The 11,885-nt window shown below is 40.4% G+C and overlaps 1 protein-coding gene across 7 annotated transcripts in view; it reads left to right on the top strand.

The window, feature by feature from the left end:
* The window catches only part of MAGI2 (membrane associated guanylate kinase, WW and PDZ domain containing 2), a 770,610-nt gene extending 761,163 nt beyond the window's left edge, over positions 1-9,447 (top strand). For 6 of the 7 annotated variants that reach the window (XM_075774424.1, XM_075774656.1, XM_075774500.1 and 3 more), the window contains one exon: positions 6,451-9,447. In XM_075774424.1, coding sequence (XP_075630539.1) covers positions 6,451-7,250 — 800 coding nt within the window. In that variant the 3' untranslated portion in view covers positions 7,251-9,447. The remainder of the gene's footprint in view (positions 1-6,450) is intronic. The other variant, XM_075774880.1, reaches the window with a different exon arrangement.
* Positions 9,448-11,885: the final 2,438 nt, after the last annotated feature.

The following is an 11,885-nucleotide window of genomic DNA, read 5'->3' on the forward strand; positions in this document are numbered from 1 at the left end:
AATAAACAAATTACTAAAAAGCATCAAAATTCCATTCTTAAGCAAAGTTAGACTTACAAGCTACTATAAACATTCAGAGTTACCATGACATTGCTGAGCATAAAGAGGCAAGCAGTATAATGAATGTGGTTACATTAAGACAGTAAGAAATTAGATTAGGTTTTCATTGCACCAGAACCAAGACTTCACAATACCAAACAGGTCACTTAACTGCATGTGTAGGAAAGGGACAGTAGTTTATATGACAAAAAACTGAGTATAACCTAGATTTATTTTTGTAAATGTATATGGCATGTATGTCATTTTCATGCATAGAATCAACATTTTGCATCCATAACACACTGCCATCGTAGCTTTTTTTTTTTAAAAAAAAAAAAGAGTATAAGGACAATGATAATAATGAAAAGGCTATCCCACCTGGATGTGCCCATGGTGACTGACCAAACAAAGGACCATATCACAGCACAAGGTGCCTAAATCCATTGATGCTTATTTCCAGAGCAATTCGTCAGGAAGGTTTTGAACGTGGATAAGAGCAGTGGAAGGGGAGCCAAGCAAAGTGTAATTTTAAGCCAAGCAAACGGTAATTTGTGAGAAAACATTTGCATAGAACTATTGAATAATTAACAAGAAGTGCAAGTTTATAGCCAGAAGTATGGGGAGCCTGTAAGGTGGGGGCAGAGCCCATTGTCATTCACTTTCCAGGAGAGACTAGGGGAAAGGGTGGCATGGCATGTCATGTTTTCTCGAGGCTGACAGCTGGGCAGAAGGTACCAAAAGCTTTTCTAACCATCAAAACCTCAGAGAATCATTTGTTTCAGGAGACAAAGGGTGCTGTATGTCTGGGTTGTGGAAGCTCCAGGATGAAAGATTAAAGATTCTTCAAATATTCTGAAATATCCCTCCTTAAAGAGCATTAAAGACGAGCTGCAGGAGACCAATGAAATCAGGAACATCACAGACATGTCAAGCTGTAATGAGAAAGAGCCAAACGCATTCCTGGTGTAACACTGCCAACATTAGTGGATACTCACCAGGGGACAATTTGTCCCATTTTCATTATTAGCAGCATCTGTAAGAACTGTTTGCCACCTTCTGGCAATACATAATTTCAGACAAAAAGTAGGGGGTGAAAAAAAGCACCATATTTTTTATTTAATCAAAAACTCTTTGATTCCCTAGGAAAATAGTTCTGGGAAGATACGAAAACAGCTGCTTAAACATTTCAGGAAATGTTTCATTCAGACTACTGAAAGCATTCAAAGCTTTAATATATTGTTCATTATTGACATAATTTGGAAATTAAAAAGGCATTAAGGTTTTATTGTACTTAAGTAATAAAATGCGATGTCATTTTTACTTTTCACATTACTCTGAAATAAATTAATATTAGTACTTTATGGTTAACTTTATGATGAAAAATCACACATTGTTGATGAACTACCAAGCAATTATTTAAAATATTAGTAGTAACTGGTAGTAGTAACTAGTAAGAAATCCAAGCTCTAATCTCTCTTGACCTGAGATCTTGACAGAGCAGATAAGCACACCAAGACTAGATCTGACAGAATCTTAGAAGGACAACCTGTAAAAAAATGTAAGTATTGCAGGAAATTAAATAAACTTATCAGTAGGCCGAGCTCTTTCCTCTGACTTTTAGTACCTAGGCAATGGTCAGAAGGTGAGACAGGCACACCTCTCTTCTCCGTGAGCAGCGAGGCCAGTGGCTCAGACATAAGCCATCAGCAAGAACTGGGTAGAGGACTAGGCTTTAGCTGAGAAAGGAGCAGGTAGGTACATGAGAGTAGTGCTTTCATTTCCACACCATTAAACGTGTGCAAGCCAACAAGTCATGTATGTGGCAGTTCTACCTCAAACAAAAAAGCCTTTAGACAGAAAACTTCTGCTCCTGATGTTTTCCCCTTGTCACTCTTCCTCCAAAACGGCTGTGTTCATGTCCTACTTGTCCTCCTACACACTCAAGATCTTGTGTCTGTGGTGTCTCTTACTCAGTTAGCAACTTACTCCTTGCCTGGGAGTTATGCAAAACAGGTCGCAGGTGAGTCATTCTTACACATCCCATGAAGAAGTGCCACCAACCTGCATACCAGTAGCTTATGGAAACTAAAAGCCACCCAGAAAACACCTACTAAATTATACCAAATCAAATGCCATCACAGTGACAGATTATAGTGCTGCTCCCAGCTCAGTTATCTTGTCTAAATTAGTAGGTCAAGGGAGATTTTCTCCCTTCAAAGAAGGGAGAAAGGCATCTATTAGCCTTCAGTAAGATGTATACCTTTGAAAAACAATTCCTCCCCCGGTAAGGATGATATCCATAGTGACAAAGTCAAAAACAAATTTAAAACTACATCATCCCTAAATCTCTCCTGTAGTTTCAACTGAATGTGATATCCGTCACTGCTGCTTGTAAGTTGTTTGGGCATTAGTAGTTCATGCTCTATTAAGCAAATACTGTCTTCAGTTGCTCCCAGAGGTGAAGGAAGAAAAAAGTAAAATAGTTGTTCTGTCTCTGATTTAATATGTTTGCAAAATGTTTTGAGATACTTTGGAATAGCAGACAGTAAAAGTAGGTTATGTTCACACTTAGCACACAGGTTTTATATAAAGCTTAAAAATTGCAGAAAAAAAATATTTATTCAGAAATATTAATAAATGTCTCCAAAATGCAGCTATAACCTCAGAATAAGCATAAAGAGAAATCATTAGTTTAGATGCTCTACAGAATAAAACTTTACTTTTTTTTCTCCTGTTTATATTTGTTATGGAAAAGCAATCATTTTAGTGCTGGTTGAACAAGTCCAAATGAACCCTTATGGCTTGAACACATCTCTTTAAAAGGTTTTTCTTTTGAGCAACAAATTACTTACATTACTGCACTTTGCTCTACCCTAGTAATTTTGATATTTTCCCATAATATTCAAACATTAGAGGAAAGCTGGTGACAATACCTTCACATCAGTATTCTCCTCACTAGCCAGTGATGTATTGCAACAATGACTTGTTGACATTAACATCTACCAAGGCCAAGGATGACTTTCTACATAATTTCATTTCATTTGAAAGAAAAAAAACAAGTTAGTCTGGGTTTGGGCTGTCTCAGAGCGATGGTACTTAAATCTTATGGAAAGTCATTTTGTTGAGTTCCTACTTGCAAGTACTATATTGCCATGCATTATGACTGGTAGTTTCAGTTCATGGCAGCTTTTTCCTCCAGCCACTGGAAATACAGCCTATACAGGTGCCTCCCCAGCAAGAAGGCACAGTGTTTTAAACAAACTGCAGCCAGTGGCCCATCTGGGGCTCTCCCACAGCCAAACTTCCCTTGAAGATGTGGCTAGGAGTCTTCTTGCTTAGTTGGTCAAGTTTTATTTTTCTTAGGGTTTTCTGGAGGAGAGGCAGAAATCCAGTAATGCCTATAATATTGCATGATCTAGCTCATAGATATCTATATTTACATATTATTATAAATCATTATATTAGTTTGGGGAAAGATGGTTTACAAGGGCATGGAGTTACAGGACAAGGGGTGATGAATTTAAACTAAAAGAGGGTAGATTTAGATTAGATATTAGGAAGAAATTCTTCACTATGAGGGTGGTGAGGCGCTGGAACAGGTTGCCCAGAGAAGTTGTGGAGGCCCCATCCCTGGAAGTGTTCAAGGCCAGGTTGGATGGGGCTTTGGGCAACCTGGTCTAGTGGAGGGTGTCCCTGCCCATGGCAGGGGGGTTGGAACTAGATGGTCTTTGAGGTCCCTTCCAACCCAAACCATTCTATGATTCTATGATTATATGTAATAAATATGTTAATTCACTTTTGCTGAAGTCGGTTATAACCCACTACAATTTCTCACTGCAACATTTGGTGGTTTTTCCCTCCCCTTCAAAAAGAAAATAGAAAAAAAAAAAAAAAAGAAAATTGTCTAGGGGGACAGTCAGGGAATAAAACAGCAGGCCACTCATCCCCAGGTCTCCTTGTCTGAGTGTCTCACAAATAACTGGTACAATATTGCCCTTCATATCTCAGAGGAGCCGTGAGAGGTGTTTGCCACTCTGGTTTTGAATGGTGGTCACCTGGCTTGTCCTCCTGGATGAGGAACAGCTGATTTGAGCAGAGTCACACATTTTGTACAGAGGTAACCTTGCTACCTGAAAGCATCTTGCTGCTTCAGGCCATTTGGTGTTTTTACTGGTGTGCAGCTGATACTTCCCAAAGTAACAAGCTATTTCTGTAACTTCAGATGCTCTCAGAGCCTTGCACGAGGTCTGGTAATGGCCCACTGCTCTTCACTGCCACTCAGTGAAAAACATCATCTCATGGACAACTGGGAAAGGAGACTCTAGTTAAGTCAAATACGTTGGTCAGGCCAATGCCTGGCACCACCTCTGTCCTTGGGAGGTGTGACAATGCCATAAAAAGCACAAACTTGATTTTCTAAGGCCCAAGGTGGCTTGTTTAGTGCTCAGGTACCTCACTGGTGCACACAGGCAGGTTCATGCTGCTTGGAGGAGTCCAGGCATCATTTTAAAAAAACAGGCAAGGTGACTTGGACCCCATGCATGGTCCCTGATTCAAGTGTTAACCAAAATGGGATCCCCTGGATTTCAGATCTAAAAAGAGCCAGGGTGGGGTCTGCGCCTCCCCCTGTCAGGCACAGCCTGCCATCCTGCACCAGCGGGGCGACGCTGAAGAAAAGCAGCATCCCATCAAAGCAGATGCTTTTTGTAGGCAAGCTCCTAAGAGCTGATCACTCTACATGCATGAGCCTTCCTTTTAATTTTTTTTTTTTGCTCAAGTGCCAAGCAGGGAGCAGATGGTACATTACTCAGCCTTAACTGGAGGGTAAGAAAGTGTGGGGTTTTTTTTAAAAAATTCAGTTGAGACCCTCAGCCCATTTAGATTCCCAGCTCAAAGTTTATTCGTCTTACACAGAACTTGTACTTTCTCCCCTCTCAAATGCTAATCCTCTCCACACATATGCTCATTATGCAAAAGCATATGACAAACACCATCTGGGAAAATAAATAGCTCCTCAGCTAACTGCGCTGCTTCCTCCCTTTACGTCACCCACCTCACTATTGTCTCTCCTATTTTTATCTGCAAGACAGCTATCACTCAATCAAGCTATTAACTTAAAAGTGCCGTCTCAGTCAAGCAAGCTGCAGATCCCAGGCTGGGCAGTAAAACCCATTCTATTTTTTGAGATGATGTGCATCTTCGTGATAATTTGAAGGCAGCCATAGCACTGAGAAAAATAAGTGTATCTTTTAAAGGACAGTTGATATCACCGAGAGATACTAGTCCTGACCCACAGAAGTCCATGCTTGTTTTTCAGCCAGAAGGTTACATTTTCTCCCCCCGTGAAATATGCAGCTTTTGCCACGAGTTCCGCCTCGTTTCCATGGATCCCTGAGATAGTCCTTCATCTCTGACAGATTATTGCTCATACTGTTCAGAGCCAGGCAATGGTGCTAAATAGGGAATGACATTAGCCAAGTTCAGTGATTTCTCTAACCTCCATGTAGACGGGTAAGAATAGGAGTCGTGCTGTCATTAGTCATGATGGGTTCATTGTCTGCCGGAACGTTAATCAAAAGAAATGAGGCTCGTGTATGCAAGAGAAAGGCATCTCAGAATATTATGGTTTGTACCAATGGATTAGGAAAATCATCATGATTCAGCAAAGGAGACGTCTATTTAGCTAAATTAAACGGGATCTGCACAATCCAACCATATTGTGTTGAGACTAAGTAACCAGGAGAAATTCAAAACGCACAGCCAAGACACTCAGCGGCTGACGCTGTGATATAAAGGCAGAGCTTTGTAAGTACCCTGTAAGAATTGTGGGGCCATAAACACTGCAATATTATATCTGTTTAGAAAAAATATGGGACAGAATTAAATTATGACCTTATCTGAGCTACAAATTCTTGTCAATTATTATATGCTTGTAGGGACATGTTTAATAGATGGCAGAAAGTCCTTCTCATTTGTCCTCAGAGACAGCGCTGATATTGCCCAGCTAAGAAATCCATTATACGGCTACAAAAGAGGCAATTTGATTTCATGAACACGTGCCTTTATTATTTTAAGAATAATTTAATGTAGGCAGAGGAAAGCAGAATCTGTATGAAAAAAAGACTGAGGATTTCAGCATTTGCAGTTACCAGCCCTGTGGTTCTTGCTTCTTCTGGACTTTTTTTTGGGGGGGAGGGAGATTATTTTTGTTTTCCTCCCCATTGACTACCCTGGGAGTTTCACCTCATATGAGACAGAGGAGTTTAAGTCTCGTATTCCTAGAACAGAGGATTTTAAGTCTGGTATGTGGTTTGGGCGTTGATGTTGCTCAGAATACATATATGCCTATGCAATACACGCTCTGTGCTGCTGAACATGCTCTTACCTCCCTTCTCTTTGTTGTTACAACAGACGAACCAAACTCCTGGAGTGCTCCCTCTGCCACCTCCCCAGGTCTGCCGGAAGTAGCTCTTTCCCTCGATGACATAATCTCACCATTATCTTCATCACACATAGCCCCACCCTCTGACCCTTCTCACCAGATAAGCCCAGAGGCAACATGGGATATCAAGAGGGAACACGATGTAAGGAAACCAAAGGAGCTTTCGGTGAACGGTCACAAAAAGAAAAGGTTAGGAGAACAAAGAGAAAGGTCAGCAAGTCCTAAAAAGGTAGACAGGTCAAAGCATGAAGAGGCTTCTTGGAAAGGATATTCAGAAGGCAAAAATAAGACCACTGATGGTGGCAGGCCCACCTCAGAAGGCAAAGTGGTGGGACACAGCGTTATGATCGAGGCTGGCGCAAGAGAGCACATGTGTGCTGGAACCAGTGATGAACAGTTTGGGAGGCTGAGGAAGCCGGAAAGCAAGAGAGGAGGATCTCTTAGCAAAAAAGAAGATCACAAATCCACAAATACCAGTGAGAAGAAGTCAGCTGCAGCATCCGACCATGTCAAGCTTGATACAGGTGCTACCAAGACGTACAGTAGCAACCGCTGCAGCTCGCCTGGAAGCGATATGGACCACAGCCAGAGGGACCCTGACGGGAAACCCAGCGAGTTCCCCAGGAAGGGACATCTCCACGCCATTAGCACTCGCAGCACCAACACCACAGTTCGAAAGGCAACAGTCTCCCCAGGGCCGTGGAAAATCCCTGGCTCAGATAAGCTACCTAGCGTTCTGAAGTCTGGTACTTCTGCCATGAGCAGATAAGCAAGGGACTGTTGCCCTCTAACTGTCTCAAACTGACGCAGAACATTCTTCTTAGTTTTTGTCTCACCTTGGTTTGTTTTAATTTATTTTAACTATCAATCACACACATACACAAAGCATTGAGGAATGAAAACGTGTGTAATTCCATGACAAAGTGCACAGTATCTAATAAGTTCAAGAGCATATAGTCAACATGGAGATTTAAAATCGACCCTAAAGTCCCAGTTCCATTTTAGGGACTTTGGCAGCTATGGAAGAAACCAAAACAATATGAAGGACAGTACATCAGAGAAGGATAGTGCAGTGTAGCTTTAGCATTTTTTTCCCACTGCATGAAGGACTTGGATTTCATTCAAACTTTATATCAAGAAACTGGAACAAGTTAGAGCAATCACAAACTGGAACATCGCCTTAAATAAAACTGCACGGAGCAAGCTGAAACCGAGAGAGGATCTTTTCATGGAGCTAAAATGTTGTAAATAAATTGTTCTCGACATATCTAGACAGGGGTTAAAGGGTTTCTTTGAAGCATCGTTTGGAACTGTACACCCATGACACATCTCCACTGTTAACGCTTTGGGATAGTCCACGCAATACCCTGTAGCATAGTTCACTGGGCGCTACGGGAGGAGTGGGGAATCTGGTGGATTAGTTTCTGTGATACCATTTCTACTGCCATTTTTGTGAACAAACCATGTTTCTGTACATTGGAAAGGAGTTAGGGTGGAGTTGTATTTGCAAATTATTCTCAAAAGCGATTTACTACAGGTTCCCCAAATCCTGCGAGGTAGCACACAAACCAATTGGTCAGGCTCAAAACCCAGACATCTGCAAGGCCCTTGCAATGAAAGGAAGAGTGCTACAGAGAAAAAGCTGCAGTTTCCTTAAGGAAAGGCCTTTCCCTCCTGCAGAAAACAAGAGCTTCACTTATCAACAGTGCTATGTTTCACACCCATCTACATTTAGTCAGGACACTCGCACCTTTCGTCCCCTCAGTTTGGCAGAGCAGGTGCCTTTCAGGCACACGTTAACAATAATTAGACTGGTTTCTGAAATGCAGTTGTCAGTGTCCTCATTCAGTAAATTCAACATACTTCCATTTTTTAAATGGTTTCCATTTTATCATTTCTTCCCTACCTCCATTTTTTTTGTTTTGTTTTGGTCTTTTTTGTTTTATCTTTCTTGCTTGTCTGTTTTGAATTTCAAGCCTTAAGTGCCAGGTAAACATTCCAGTCTGCCTTCACAGGAAATAACTCCGAGTTCAGTCAATCAGTCATTAACTTGTTTCAAAAAGATGCGTATGTGTCTGTGTAAGTGTGCATATGCTTATTTGTCTGTCAAAATTAAAACAAAATCCTGGGCAATAATACATTGGTAATTAAAAAAAAAAAATCATAAAGCTAAGTACTGTCAAAAATTCGTATTTAAAAATTATTGTTCTCTAGCAATCTTAGTTCCTCACATGCTCTGCTGAAAAATTAGATTGAGATTGGCTTTGTTCCAAGAAATTAGCACATTACTGTATGTCTCAAACATTGCACTGGACTGAGAAATTTGTAGGCATGTTTCTTCCTGTCCAATTATTTGAAAAGCCTCAAGTCAAGGATTTTGCAGCTTTCAAACAATTTTTTTTGAAAGAAAAATCCATTTATAATTTCTAAAAAAGCACAAGTCCATGTAGCTGTTTATAAAACTCTTATTTAATGGAAAAAAAAAAAATCTTTATCCCCTGAACTAGAATCCAATATAATTTGCCATTAATTTATTGAATCTGATTTTGGACAATGCTTCTGTAGTGTAGATGCACGTCCCAGTATCTTATTTTTATGTATAAATAAAGCAAACAATGAAATCTGAAAAACAGTTGAGATTATGCTTGCATAAACTCTAATTTGCACAGTTCACAGCTACTCCTTGTGCAGTAATTGCTTTATGCGGCTGTAATCGATAACCTGTGAAGACAGCACATCATCTAAACCCCATTCCAAATAATATTTCTGTGTAGTGTTAGCTGTGAATTTACCCTGTACAGCTCTATCTCTATAAATATAATTCCATGTATTAATAGTCACAGAAAGGCTGTAAGTGAGCAACTATTTTTATGAAACGCACCACTATGGATAAATTAACTTTTACAGAAATCTTGTTTACTGTATGATATTCTAAACCACTGTCAAATAAAATATATATCCAAAAATCTTTTTTTTTTTTTTCAGTTGTACATAGTCTGTGTTAATTTTGAGTAACAGGCTGCAGTGTTACGCTGAGAAACAATCATTTACATGCATATGAGTAGAATTATTTAAAACTACTGCATTATAAAAAAGGGAATGCTCCACTTTTTGATTATTTACTCCAAAGAGGCATACAATTTATGAACATACACGTAGGTGACCAAACAAATTCCGCATAGGCAAGTTAAGATGTACAAGGCTACACAGATGCAGAGAAATCTCTCTTTTGGGGGAGAAGCCTGAACTCTTATTCTCCTTCCAGTCCCAGGAGACACAGGACTGGGGCGGCCAGAGTCCCAGCACTGAGAGACAACTTCTGAGCATGCACGATATATACTAAAGGAATCTGGATGCTCTAACTAGCCCTAGAAAGGTTTGTTTACAAGCTGAGTGAAGGGGGCATCATCTGATTTCCAGTTTAATTTACAGAAATAATGTCTCAGAAAAACATCATAAGGGTGTAAAAATAATGATAACCAGACAGCCTCTTCTGGGGCCTAATCCATCCCTCATTGAAGAGAACAGAAAAATACTCCATACCTTCAGTTAGGCAGAATAAATCACCAGTTTACAGACTGTAGGCACCGTAAGATTTGCTGGCTTGGAAAACTACTAATATTTTTCACACAAATGTGACATTTTTTAAAATAAATATTTCCTCTTTCCTTAATATAAAATTTTCTTTAAAAAATAATAATTTGCCATCATACACCCTGAGTCAGTTTCTGCAGAGCCTCATTTTTCAGAAGATTAATGTTCCACGTAAAACATTTCAACCAGCTGAACTAATAACATCATTTTTCATTACAATAAACACATAACAAATTTGAAGGATCTTTAATACTCCAAAAATAGTTACTGCTCTTTAAATAGCCACCATTTTCAAGGTCAGAAATCTGAGTATGGGCCTGATTCAGACCCAGAGGTATCACGGGGAGGAGTGCTGAAGCCATGTAGCCTCACTGGTGTGTTACTCTGCCCAGACTAGCTTTTTCTGTTAATAGCATGTCCTTTCTCTTTTAAACATAGTAGTACAGCATTTGCATTGCCATTCTTATAACCCCTTTTTATCTATTTCTTCATACCTATGCAATGACACAGGAAATTGGATGTTTATTTTGATGCAGATTCTCTGCTCCAAACTCCAATGCATCGGTTTGAGTAAGCTTGCCTGCATGTGATCAGCAATGCACGTTTGGGGGAGGAGTTTTGGTAAACCTCATGGGCAGATGTTGGTCCAGTCCTTTCCTTCAGTGGCAAATGTTGCCTCTGGGGTTCGTTCTCTCTCCAGGTATTTCTCTGCTCAGTAGCTTTAGGAAGTGCACACAAACTTCAGGGCCTGGAAGAGTAGATCTTCAAACAAATTTAATAAAAAAGCCAGAAAACATAACAACTCCCACAAGATCTTGCCAAAGATGCCATCTTTTCTTCCAGAAAGCTGCTGGACTGACTGCACTTTTCATTCAGGTACCACAGAGCAGAGCCTGCACTGGCTTCACTGCACTACCCTTCCCTAAACAGGAGGGACATTTGTAGCCCAGATATCTACCTACTCCACGGCTTTGGTGATAAGACTGTCAACAATTTAGCACCACTGTGGATAGCTGTCTGCCAGGAATTGCTGAAGAATTTCAAGCATGGCACCATTTCTTGCCTGATATCTTTCATCTCCCATCTGAACGTGCAGCCCACCACCATTGCCAAGAATTTCTCATCTGCAACAAAGATCAACTTCATCCTGATTTGGGCCATCTTTGCTGAATAAGAACATCTCATGCTTAACCTCCTCTACATCCCAGGTGCCATCAGCATCACCGTATCTATCCTGAATCTGTCCTCCTGTTTCACAGCTCCCCACTGCTTTTGTTCTTAATCCCAACTCTGAGATAAGTCCTGCTGACTTTCAGTGGATTGATTTTTCCATTCTCCATTTTCCCCCTCTACCCCTCAGAACTTTGTCTTCCTCTTTTTTCCTCTTTCCTTCTGGCCATCTCTCCAGCTGACATCATTTCCCACTCTGAACCTCTACCTTACCTCAATGTCTCAGCAGCTCCACATTAGACACCTCTGCTGAGACATGTCATGACCAGTTACTGACACTGGCCAAGTCATTAACATACTCCTGGGTGTCATGTAAATATATAGATATACCCAACACCTTGTACTGAAGTCCAACCCAAATCATCTGCCTTGGTCTCCAGAAACCAGCAGTGGTTACTGATTAGACATGCTAACTCTACGTGCAGCCAGTAATTCACTTTTCAAGTACAAACAATGGTTTTTCTTCAATGCTATTATAGTTAAATGTCTGTACTGATAATGATCCAAGCATTCAGGCCAGGTTTTGTGGCTGCAATGTGCTAAGATCTCTACTGGAAGTCTCCAAATTCATTTCACAAAG

This window comes from Balearica regulorum, chromosome 1, assembly GCF_011004875.1.
Source record: "Balearica regulorum gibbericeps isolate bBalReg1 chromosome 1, bBalReg1.pri, whole genome shotgun sequence".
NCBI lineage: Eukaryota > Metazoa > Chordata > Aves > Gruiformes > Gruidae > Balearica > Balearica regulorum.